This window comes from Maniola jurtina, chromosome 13, assembly GCF_905333055.1.
Source record: "Maniola jurtina chromosome 13, ilManJurt1.1, whole genome shotgun sequence".
In the NCBI taxonomy this organism is placed as follows: Eukaryota; Metazoa; Arthropoda; class Insecta; order Lepidoptera; family Nymphalidae; genus Maniola; species Maniola jurtina.
The window spans coordinates 7989461-8002130 of record NC_060041.1 but is presented as its reverse complement, the minus strand read 5'-3'; the positions used below and the strand labels follow the sequence as shown (position 1 = coordinate 8002130).

Here is a 12670-nt window from a genome sequence, read left to right as displayed (position 1 = left end):
CTTAACATGGAAAAAATTTCATTAACAGGGCTCTCTCCGTCACTTACTCCATACAATCGTAGTTCCAATTTCATTTAAAAATTAAGCAACCAAAGTCCATAAAATTTTGCAGACATATTCTAGAAACTAATATCTGTGCCTGTGGTGTATTAGATTTTTCTAAAAATATGTAGTTTTAAAAGTACAGGGGCTCAAAGATTTGTATTTGAATTTTTAAGACCGCGTAACTTTGAAATCGAATATTTTAACAGAAATCTGGAAAACCAAAGGCATAGATATTAGTTCCCGGAACGTTTCTACAAAATTCCATTGAGTATGATTGGTTAGTATTCCAATGAGAGACGAACTACGTTTGTATGGAGCGAGTGACGGAGAGACCCCTCTTAATGGTGACGGAAACCATCGTGAAGAAACTTGCTACCTGACAGTTCTCCATAATGTTGACTTGAGGTGATGGTTATGATTAAAAAGGATTTTTTTGGGAACAGCTGTCAATAACAGCAAAAATAAGAATGAATCTATAACCACATCAATTTTTATTACATCCTTACATCACATCGTCACAGTACAATACTGTGGTGTTTTAATATTAAAATGGGTAGATATAATTAATAAATATTATAATGCTATTCTATTAATTTAATTAACAATGGTTGCGAAGATATCAGGACTGATGATGTAAGTTTCGCACAAGTTCTTCTTTTCAAAATCTTTTAGTAGATCGTTGTCCAGATGGCGGTTCACAATGGAAGCACAACGTAAATCTTGTGTTGTAAAAGCTAAAGGCGTTTCCAAATCGTACTCCACTACTTGTTGTTGCGAGTGATTTTGTAAGGAAGCTTTATGTGACGCAGATGACCATGGTCGAATAGATATGAGGAGAGAACGAAGTGGACGCGGGTCTGACTGATAGCGTCGTACTTGTAGTATTCTCCCGTACGCCGCTTCAATACACTCTTGAACATACTGAATCGAGTGGTTAAAGCGTCCCAGAAGTTTCTGCACACACAAATATATTTTTTCTGTCCAAGTACAGTTGCGCTTTAGCACGCAATCCAGGTCTTCCAAGTTGTCATCGTTGATCAACAAAGCAAACATGTGCCGTATTACTGCAGTTTGCAATGATTCTTCTGTTTCAAAATCAGCTAATTTTTCTTCAAATGTAGCTTGAACATCTTTTGGTGAACCACCGATACAGAATATTGTCCCCGTTAACCCTGCAAATGATTTTTTTTATAAGTACTTCACTTGCCTTTGGCATTTAGCATCTCCTTCATATTATGCCTACTAATATGTGCTAAGCTGTATTTATGAATTTTTGATCTAAGTTAGAAAAATATTATGCCTGACACAAACTGTGAAAGAATAATAATCATAACATAACATAATTATAAAATAATCATCTTTTCAGTTTTACAATAGGAATTTATGTTATTTGTCATGATATGATAGTGCAATGTGCACCATTGTCATCCGATGTCCTCTGTCCACCTAGTGAGGGCCTGTCAACGCTACGTTTTTCGGTGCGAGGTCACCGTTCTAGAACCTCAGGACCTCAACGTCCATCGGTTTTTCAAACGATCTGCCCCGCCCAGTACCACTTCAATTCATTATAAAATTTATAAATACGAATAATTTTTAATGAAACAATTAATTTACCATGGTCTTCAAGAATTGCAGCCATTTCTAGCGCCACCAAAACTCCACTTTCATACCCAAGAAGATAAAATCGCCCCTTCAGTTGAGTCTTTTTTTGTAGAATCTAAAAAATATATCTTAATATAAGTACTGGCATACATCTTGCGCCTCAAACGATCAATTCTTGTGTTTCAAACCGTATTAATTATACAATAATCCTTTGCTCGTATTTCATTATATATTTTTCGAAAACGGCTCAAATAATTTGGTTTATGATTTAGATAATGTCTTACTCTACTGTATTTTATAGTTTATTTTTTTATTTTTTATTAAAAGTAGTTGACCTGCCCTGTTCCATAGACAAGTATTATGTTATATTATAAAAATAGGTTATAAACCTATCTCGTGAAATGTTTTGTAATTAACCCCGAATTTGAATTGAATTGAATTGAATAGGACCATTTTTTTACCGAACTGAAACCAGTAGTTACGTCTCCTACTAACTTACTATTAATTACTAACAGTATCCAACTACCTTAATGTATCTTTGCGCTATATCTTGAATAGTCTCATGAGGTCTGTCGACGCCTGGCTGCAGTACGAGTGCGGGTAACTTGAGCCGCTTACTAAATTCACTGAATCGCAGGTGTAACCCTTCTACGCCCGGTACTATGCACATGAACGTTTGTCTAACGTAGCATTCATCAGCTCTCTGAAACATTTATTTTATTTTTATCCTTCATTAATTTAATACCGTTACTTAAATTTTTATTGTAGTTTTAGCTACATTCAATAAACATAGCATTAGTAAAGTTGCTTACCAAATTAGCACTTGTAGTTAATGTTGGCAATATTACTATGTCCGTGGTTGCTACGACAGCATCTTGTTCAACGTATGAGAAGAATGTTGTTAAATCTTTTGTTTCAGGTAAATCTTTCCATAACATTCCATCTTCTAATTCTCGTATTCTGTAAAATTTTTGGATGCTACGATTATTGTCTTATCTGTATAGTTTCGTAAGTTTTGATCAAGTATTACAGATATATATAAATCCTTCTTCATAAATAATATTAGTGGCAATCTTTTCCTTTTATATTATTCCATACAGGTATGCTCATGTTTATACAATCTTGTACGATAAAATTAAATGATTAATAAAATTAACATACGACTTTATTAATCTTTTTTAAATAAAATAGATGTATTAATTCAATTAATGCTTACTTTTTGATTGTTAACAATGGTATTATATTCTCGTCTAGTAATATATTGTAATCTTCATACAAACTAGTCCGAATAATATGTGATTTTGCAACATTCATTCCCAAGTCTTTCAGAGTTATTTCTTGTGAAACATCATGCGGTATTACTATATCTACAAAACAATTTAACAGTCAGTAGTATTAATAATATTTATTTATATTACGAGACAAATTAGAAGTACCTACTACCTAGCATCGGCAAAATTAAAAACATGGCTTTTATTAATTGAGATTTAGACACTACTTTAGTAGTTTTTAAGTAGTAGTATCAGCGCCACTATAACGTAGACGTACTACGTGGTCATAATAATAAAAATGATTTTCTTTACAATTTATGTAAAAGTCTATTATCAAGTCCAAACTTATACCGGTTAACAATATATATAATACATACATGCGAATAACATAATGAAAAAAAAACTACTATACTTTTACCTGCTACTTCAGCCACTTCTTGTAATATGTTGCAACTAGAATTTCGCGTGCGATGCACTTCTACATAGCGTTGCTGTGAGCATAACGCTTTTTCAATAGCATCAACAGCATTATTTATTGAAATAAAGCCTCTATCAATTTTTTTTCCAATCTGTTTCAAATAAAAAAATTGTAAGTAAGTGAGGTACTTACTTCACTATAAAAACCGAATGTTTGGTTAATAGGTATCATAATTTTTTTGCCGGTCTTTTCTACTTACTTCTATCCATGGCGGTAATTTGATAATCGTAAATACTGCATGAGGTTCTGTGAGGTTTATTCGCTCACTTACATCTTTTCTAAAATCAATTACTGCGAAATACCTGCAATTATATACATTATTATAATGTAAATAAATAGCGAGTAAATGAGCAGCCGGGTCACCTGATGTTAAGTGATTACCGCCACCAATGAACATTTGCAGTACCAGAGGATTATTAAAAAACAAAAAAAACGAAAACGTGTTTATACCTTAGAGCACTGCTCGATGTTCGAATAGAAGAATTTAAAATTTCCAAGCTTTGTAAAATATTTTCACTTTGCGTATTTGAATCTAAAACGCAATATATTCCTTCAACTTCGTCAATGCTCTTTTTGTTCAATAAGTCAAAAATGTTTTTACTCCAAGCATTTCCGTATAACACTGAACAATGAACGCCTAGTTTCTCCCAGGACCTGAAAATTAAAACATGGAAATCCATGCAAAATTTAGTTACTCTTAACTTTTAGCTAATCGTCATCCAATTTTCATGAGGTTTGAAGCTGATTTCCACTTCCGGGATAATGGCTTCCCAACCTTCCCAAAATAAATTTTCGCACACAAATCTAATCACTATTGACAGGCTGGCAGGTTTGGATATAATGATTTAGAATTATAAGCAGCCTTAACGATTTAGAATAGTAATAAAAATAATAATTAGTAAAAAAATGTACCAACCTAACCTCTTTACCAACCTACTAGAACGAAAACAAGTTCCTACCGTTCAACCTACCGTTCAAACAAGACGTATTTGCGCGAGCCCATAATAATAGTATAAGATCTTTACCTAAGTTTAAACAATATGCTGTTTGTCTTACTGAGACAATGCAGTACAAGTTCTTTAGCACCGCGGCTTATCAGCCTGTCGGCCAATCGTATTCCCAAAACCTCATCGTCTAACAACAGAAGCTGCAATCTATCAGCAGAGCAATTTATTCTGAAACAGATAAATTCAACTGAATTGTGTCATTACAATTAGTCTAGTTTCAAAGTTTCTTTAAAATATAATATCTCAGAATCTCATGTGCTCAAAAGAACAAAATCCGTTGCTGGACGACTCACATTTGTTTTGTTTCCAACGTTCTTTAGAATTAATCTAAAGCATTTGTCCTTTCAAAGTGGAACTGTAGTAGTATTAATTAAGATAGAAGTAAGTAAATGTTAGAGGTTAGATTCCATTACAATAATACGAAATCACAGTCGAAGCTAAAACATAGCTTGTAAGTAGTGCATACTTAGTGTCGGTGCAGTACAATGTATCATCTTGCACGTGAAGCAGCACTCTGCCGTAATGCTTGCTGCCGGCTTGCAAGCGCACCGCGCGTGCCGCCTCGGCAGCCGGGTACACCACGCGTGTTAGCGGTCGGACGTAGCCACGCGCGATTCCTTCGCTCACCATTAGTTGCAGCTTCTGATATTTTATATTAAGTTTATTAGAAGCTAATAATCTTTATCAATAAATTAAGCAAGCGAGTGTTTGTTTATTTGTAAATTTCTACGTGAGCACCGTTGTATATTTTTCAGAAGTTGGCTAAACAGAGAAACAAACTTTTAAATCATAGTCGAAATAATCTAAGAAGCCAGTTAAAGAAGCTGAAGGTAGCAATAGATTGCAACGGTTTACTGAAAAAGCTGCTTTTTTTTATCTAATAGGTACTTATAATATAATAATAAAATAATATAATAGGTAATAAAAATGGGATATGTCAGCACCGTTCTTAGATTAATAACTTACAATCACTTATTGCATAGAAATCCGCTACTCATCCATACTAATATTATAAATGCGAAAGTGTGTCTGTATGTCTGCTACGTTTTCACGGCCCAATCACTGAACTGAATCTCATATTCTGCCATGCTTGGCAGAATATGAGATTCCACATAATATTTAAGACCAATGTACTCGTATATTATACCATATTCTAGCAAATAAACACTTCTTATTCTTATTCTTATTCTGATTTTAATGTTTGGTACAGACTTGGGATACATCCCGGGGAAGGACATAGGCTACTTTTTATTTCGGAAAATCAAAGAGTTCCTACGGGATTTAAAAATACCAATATCCACGCGGGCGAAGCCGCGGGCATCCTCTAGTTTACAATAATAAATACTTACATTTAAATCTTTTGCGTTTTGAGGTTCGAATAACGTGGAAAACCGCTGCGTGCAATAAGACCTAGATTTGGTTAAGTAAAACATTTCAAAGTTGTCTTCTTCGTTATCCATTATTACTGATGTGTCGACAACAAATCCGAAAGCTGAGCAACACTCGCGTGAAGCCTGCAAGTTATACGGTCTACATAAATAATCAAGCTAATTTAAGTGCTATTCAAGTGTTATTGAAAGCTTGATTCATTGTTTTCCGTCCATGCATCATTAAAATCCCATTTATTTTATTTTATTTATTGTGGAACCGCCCACAGATTACGAAATTGGCTTTTCCCTATTACCATAGTCTGCAATTTGGTAGGAAAAGGCCACGCATATATCTTGCCTAGTTCTTTTTTTTTCAATTTTTTCAATCTTATTTAGAGAGTTGGGTCGGCTAATGCGACCATGTGGCTCTTGTAGGTCTTAACTATATTATTGTAATACTTAAAACTTATTTTAACAAAATCCATAATATTAAGTTCTTCCACTGCAGCAGCAAGGTCATTCTCCATAGAGATGGTAGTGAGAAAACTTTTTTTAGTGATTTCGTTTATAAAAACAGAAGATAGCAGAGGAGATAGTATACCCCCTTGTCGTACACCGGCAGAAATATCGGCCCAGTCAGAGTAATCTCAATCAGTATAGACTCTGACTGCGATGGAAAAGGTTTACGGGTATAAATAAAGCAAGCCGGTAAAGCCGAGTAGCACAACAAAACTGAAGTCGAGAGTTGTCTGTGTAAGAACGGGAAACAGATTGGTATTGGACTTAAAAGGTTACGTTGAAAGCGGTAAGAGAAAAGTTGTTTAAAAAAAAATCTAAAATTATGGAATTAATGGGGAGGATTGAAATGCGACGGTACTGAGAAAGTGAAGAAGGGTTTGATGTTTCGGGTAAAGGTATAACATGGGCTAACAAGCTGTAGGAAAGGTTACGACTTACGTATTTTATAGATTACCTATATTTATTTTTATGACTTACGGTTCGTAGGTCTGCCGTAACGGAACTGATGACTATATGGCAACCTTTTCCTCTGGTACCTTCTAGAACCATATCTCTAAAAGAGCTATCCCGGGAATTACCAATATGATCCTCTGAAAGAATAGTTATAATATAAAATTCTTCTTCACTGTATTGTTATTCATACATGTAATGGTCGATAATATACCTTTTAGTTCTGGGAACAACTTTAGTAAAAACTGTTTCTTCTTGATATTACTGACTGTAGTGTAAATATCACATCCAAACGCCAGCGCAATAGATATGACCGCTTGACCCAGAGCTCCGGCGCCTCCATGCACGAGAATACTGTTACCATGGTATAGCCGACTTCGGAAGCACTTTGAAGATAATAATAATATTTACTAAATTTATCGTAACAAGTGTAAATTAAAAATTTATAACACCCCCGACAAGTGAAGGTTACAGTAACTAGAAAAGACCGAAAAGACCTGATAACTTTCAAACGGCTGAACTTGCGGCTGAACTGATTTTCTTGGACTATTCCGCGCCTACTATCTAAAGTATCTGAGTTTTCCAAAACATCATTTTCAAATAAATAATTATGTATTCAGGCATAGAGATAGTATATAATCCTTCATCCAAGTATTCAGTCAACGTCCATCTTGACAGCTTGACATTTGTCAATTGACATCATATTATGAACCTAACGGTTATCTAACTTTTTTTTCTACAAGAAAACCAGAAAAGAGCTGATAACTCCTAAACGGCTGAACCAATTTTTTTGGATTATAGCTAAGAACACTCTCGATCAAGCCACCTTTCAAACAAAAAAAACTAAATTAAAATCGGTTCATTCGTTTAAGCGCTACGATGCCACAGACAGATACACAGATACACAGACACACAGATACACACGTCAAACTTATAACACCCCTCTTTTTGGGTCGGGGGTTAAAAATACGTCATGTCAGAATGGAGAAGGGTTGAGGGACTATCCAGTCACAAACAGTAATTAAATTACGAGTTAGTATTCTCATCCATAGTTCATATCTACTATAACTTGTTATGGTAATAACTAGTTAGGTATATTGGTCAGTATTCCATACGAGCCATACCTAATATACTATATGGTTGAATTTGAAATTAATAAGGAACAAAAAATGTTGTGTGTTTGATTCTGTGTGTGTGTTGCTGTGTGTGCTTGTGTACGTGTACGTGCGTGCCTGTTTCTGTGTTAAAAAATGATATTTTTTAAATGACATACTAATTACATGCAAATAAAGATAATATAATTACAAGACAGTAAAATGCCAGGCAATAAGCTAGAGGAACAGTAGCAGCGTCCTCCAGAGTCCAATGCTCGGGCACGGGCCACAATAATTCCGGATTCGCTTTTACACTGGTGCTGATGGACTGTCCATAAGCAATACCCATCACGCGGGCTTGGCTAAAAATAAATGAAATACATAGATTTATGCAACTGTAATACGCTCTGTGAAAATTAAAACAGAAAAAAATCTATTTAAATTAAAAGGTCGCGCACTGAAAAACACATGGTGTATGACAAAAAAAAACGGCCAATTGCCTGTCGAAAATCGAAGCCACGAACTGAGAAATATATGGTATATGACAATTGTTATCCCGGAAAAGCAAAGAGTTCCCAGGGATTCTTAAAACCCCTCAATCCACGCAGATGAAGTCGCGGGCATCATCTGCTTTATTATAATTTTCAGGCATGATAATTTCTTTCGTGATACTTCTTACGATAAGCTACCTACTTTTCATCTCGGAAAACTATGCCCACATTAAAACAGCCTAAACTGTGGATCTAATTTTTAAATATTATGGAGAATCCTGAAAACCTATAGGGTACTCCCAGTTGACCTAGAATCATGAAATTTGGCAGGTAAGTAGGTTTTAAAGCACAAGTAAAGGAATAAAACCGTGTGGTTACATCATTAAAATAGATTAGAATATGTTTCAGTTTTCAAAGTAAGACAACTATACCAAGGGGCTATCATATAAAAGGGCATTGCCTGTACATTCTAAAACAGATTTTATTTAATTTATGCATAATAGTCTTAATTAGAAATATTAATATTAACCAAAAACAATGACATTAAATAAAAAATACCCGAGTACGAAACCCTCGGTGCGCGAGTCTGACTCGCACTTGTCTGGGTTTTTTAATTAAGTAACAATTAAAAAGTATTATTATACCTTTCCGTAGTACCACTGAAGTCATATTCGACCCATGTCTTGTTATCAGTACCGTAATTACGTAAAGCATTTCCTAATACATTTTTCACATACACATCATTTAATCCTACGTATTGAACCTGAAATGATATGAATTAAGAGATGTTACTAACTTAAATAACATAAGCTACCTCAGAAGGATTAAAGAAAAACAACTCAGACGGATTGTTTTTTAAAAACGTACAACGTACCTTCACAGGAATGCCTGGATGGCTGTTGCTGGCTTTGGTTGCTTTTGTCCAATGCAAAGAATCTATATCACCTAACCGCGTCCATTCCAACGACATGTCTTGGCCGATAGTTATTTTTTTTTGAATTGGAAAACAATACTCTCCACCCCAGATGCCCTAAAACAGTAATTAGTCTATATCGTGGCCAGATCGTAGAATAGATGATATCATAAAATAATCAACCATTTCATAAAATATTGGCATGTCGTGAAATACTACATTATCCATTGTCTACATCATGATGTGTCTTGGCTCGATCAATGATGAAAGAATGTTTATTGATATGGCCAGTTAACGCAAGGCTATATTTGTAAGGTAGATGTGCTCCAATTTTGTTCTGAACCACATTCGACTTAATCTTGTGCATTATTTATAAAATCTTTTATGGGCATTCTACAGTTTTGATATGGAAAAACGTTGGTTGCCAAATCGACAATGGCCAGTACTTATTAGTCCGCTATATCATGAAATGCCACCATTATTCATGAAATAGTCTGACGCTTTTACGGTAAAATGGACTATTCTACGCTGTGGTCACGATATCTATATTTAATTTAACGTTCGTAATAAACCAAAATGTAAAAATTTTACAATAATACTCGTACATACGTTTTCAAAAATATTTGTAGCCAAATCTATAAACGGCATTTGATTCAGGCATTGTTCGTCAAATACTTTATGTTTATTAATTAAAAGATGAATTTTACGATTATCTTTATTTCTCCACTCTTTAATAAGATCTTTCAATCCAGGAGGTGGAGGATCCAACGTTAGTATAATAAGTTTATGTCTTGGAGGCAATGTGGATAATTGAGCTTGAAGTTGGGTGAGGTCAGCTTGAGAAAACATAGTAACAACACTCGTTCCAACAGTGATATCAGAAGGGCGCCATATATCAAGTTCCAGACGTGACGACCCAATCGTGTGGGCACACACACTGCGGTAAAGTAGTGACGGACGAGTGATCGGCAAATCAATACTTTCCTCTTGATTAATCAGGAAAGTATCTCGTTTGAGTACGCGATGAAGGACTTGACACATCTATTAGAAAACAAGTAAATTTTGTTAAAAGCATAATAATATTTTCACGTTATAAGCCTACTAACTACGTACTATTTCAGTAAACTTACATTATCATCAGCAGCTAAATTCGTCACCATTAGTGCATCAATGTCTTCAAAAAAATCTTCAGACTTTTTGGTTAAATCGTCTCGACAAATTTGTAATACGTTAATATTTAGTTCAGGTATATCATAAGTGTAATTTAGAATTTTTTTAAATTTTGTCTGACCTTTGTATTCGATTACTTCAACAGCATTAATATTACATTTATTTAAATTTTCTGCAAGTATTTGCATAATTACATTCATCGCAGTAACTTCCTGAAAATAGTATATATGTGTAAGTCTTTGTACCTTTTATCAATATTATAGAACTTCTTACTAAGACGTGATAATACCTATATGACGAATATTGTCCGAGTATTATTTATAAAAATATAAACGGTCACATTAATATCTGTGTATAAGACACTGTACTCACATTGATACCGTTAGTGGAGTTGTGGGGGACAAATTTTGATGTTTTTAATGCGATTCGTTCCCTATTCGTCGACGGTAGGTCGTAAAATTTCAAATTCTCAATGCTGACGCCTGCACATCTAAACAAGTAATATTCATAAGTTAACCATAAAATCTTTAAATATTGCGAAGTGTAAACGTAGTTTGAATTACATACCTGGTGCTTTGGGTGACATCAGATACGTTCACTGGTATTGTAATATGGTTATCTATCAAGGTTTTATTTAAGGTAATATGATCATTTACGTCAATTTCAATTTTTCTAATAAAGTAAGGCTGTGAAACACTTTCATGAAATCGCCTAAGTGCATTGAGTTGGATCATCCCATCAATAAATGTAACCCAATTGTCTTTCCACAATAGATGAGCTTTTGTAAATGTCGTGTTAGCATTATAAATACTACGGAAGTCATTCCTGAAATATTTCAATAATATTTTTAAGGAAAAAATATCATAGTTAATCCAGGTTAAAATTGTTTTTGTGTGATTTCAAATAAACCTAGGCTAGATGCCACTTTACTGTTAACAATAACAAATTTTATCCGGGCAGCTGTAATTATTGCTTAAAACTTACCAATAATTATAGTCCCTAGCATTCAATAATTGGTATATATCATTTGATTGTAATTCCATAACGTCCTCAAACTTGACTTCTTCTTTGAAGGATTTTATCTTTTTGTCTAATTCATCAATAACAAAACCTGTTACGACTTTAATATTGTCGTCCATAACCTAAAAGTTCGAGACGGTTTTATAAAACTACGGATGATTCTATAATGCATACATTTTGAGAACGCACGCGCCATGTTTACTGAGTCTTTAGATGTCATGATAGCCGGTGCCCATGAGGTGCCAATGTGGAGTTACAAACAATGATATGAAGAGTGCACGGTTCGTGCGGCTAATTAGCACCGGCTCCAAAATATGTTATTGTAGAACTACATTAACTCTTGTATGATAATAATAATAATCTTTATTTTGTCAGACAACAAAGGATATATATATTTAGTATGGTATGGATAGTATATTCAGTAATAAATTAAATTATTTTTTACTTTTTAGTATTTGTGATTTTGTGTGAATCTTTTTAATATTTGTTTCATTTTTTTTGAATTTTTTTGTTTATGAAAATTCGTTTTTAAATACGTGTCGTCCAAAACTTAGGTCCTATTAAGTCAAGTCCTATGTCAAAAGTATGTTTCACTAATATATCCTACTTTTGACGTGTCAGTTGACACATAGAGCAAATATGGCGAGTCCGGTCTTAAAATTAATGCATTATATATAATTTAGGTAAATGTTGAATTTTCTACCAAGTAGTTAATGAGGGAGGGGTAAACGATTGTAATCTCTCAAAGTTTGTATCGACTTGTCGTAAAACTTGGTTTTTATTAGTTAACTATTCGTTTAGTTACCACAACTGCGTCGGTCTCTGCAATGGCTTGTGCCAACAGAAACTACTCAGATTATTATTTGAACTGTGGTAGAAGATATTGGTGAATTACCTCAAAGCGACCGTTCCCTCTATGTATTGCTACGGTCAGTCGCAATTGTGTCTGGTCGTGCAGCGCGGGCTGCGAGTGCAGGTGTACGTCGCGGAACTGGACTGAGAATTGCTTCTTTGGCAATCCTAGGATCATAGCTAGTGTATCCCAAACTGCTACAAGGGTAGCAGCAAAAGGGTACGTATTTTTTCCTATAGTAAAAAAGATTCAGGATTAACCGTGATATTACAAAAATTAGTCACATTGTATTCCAACGTCCAACCAATTATATATTTACCTTAAAACTTGAAGCTATACCTAATGTATAATATTCAAAATTAATGAACTTAATAAAATAGTAACTTA

At 34.2% G+C, this 12670-nt stretch overlaps 1 protein-coding gene across 2 annotated transcripts in view; it reads right to left on the bottom strand.

Moving 5' to 3' along the window:
• Nucleotides 1-517: 517 nt before the first annotated feature.
• Nucleotides 518-12670, bottom strand: part of LOC123871198 (fatty acid synthase-like) — a 29874-nt gene continuing 17721 nt past the window's right edge. The window contains exons 19-40 of one of the 2 annotated variants that reach the window (XM_045914838.1): nt 12326-12516; nt 11395-11552; nt 10978-11235; nt 10783-10900; nt 10371-10622; nt 9850-10281; nt 9202-9357; nt 8972-9090; nt 8048-8198; nt 6957-7128; nt 6770-6882; nt 5753-5917; nt 4870-5045; nt 4422-4571; nt 3847-4050; nt 3596-3698; nt 3331-3487; nt 2864-3014; nt 2460-2607; nt 2174-2350; nt 1660-1762; nt 518-1217 (exon numbers count right to left, since the gene is read on the bottom strand). In XM_045914838.1, the coding sequence (XP_045770794.1) occupies nt 640-1217; nt 1660-1762; nt 2174-2350; nt 2460-2607; nt 2864-3014; nt 3331-3487; nt 3596-3698; nt 3847-4050; nt 4422-4571; nt 4870-5045; nt 5753-5917; nt 6770-6882; nt 6957-7128; nt 8048-8198; nt 8972-9090; nt 9202-9357; nt 9850-10281; nt 10371-10622; nt 10783-10900; nt 10978-11235; nt 11395-11552; nt 12326-12516 (4232 nt within the window). In that variant the 3' untranslated portion in view covers nt 518-639. The remainder of the gene's footprint in view (nt 1218-1659; nt 1763-2173; nt 2351-2459; nt 2608-2863; nt 3015-3330; nt 3488-3595; nt 3699-3846; nt 4051-4421; nt 4572-4869; nt 5046-5752; nt 5918-6769; nt 6883-6956; nt 7129-8047; nt 8199-8971; nt 9091-9201; nt 9358-9849; nt 10282-10370; nt 10623-10782; nt 10901-10977; nt 11236-11394; nt 11553-12325; nt 12517-12670) is intronic. The other variant, XM_045914839.1, reaches the window with a different exon arrangement.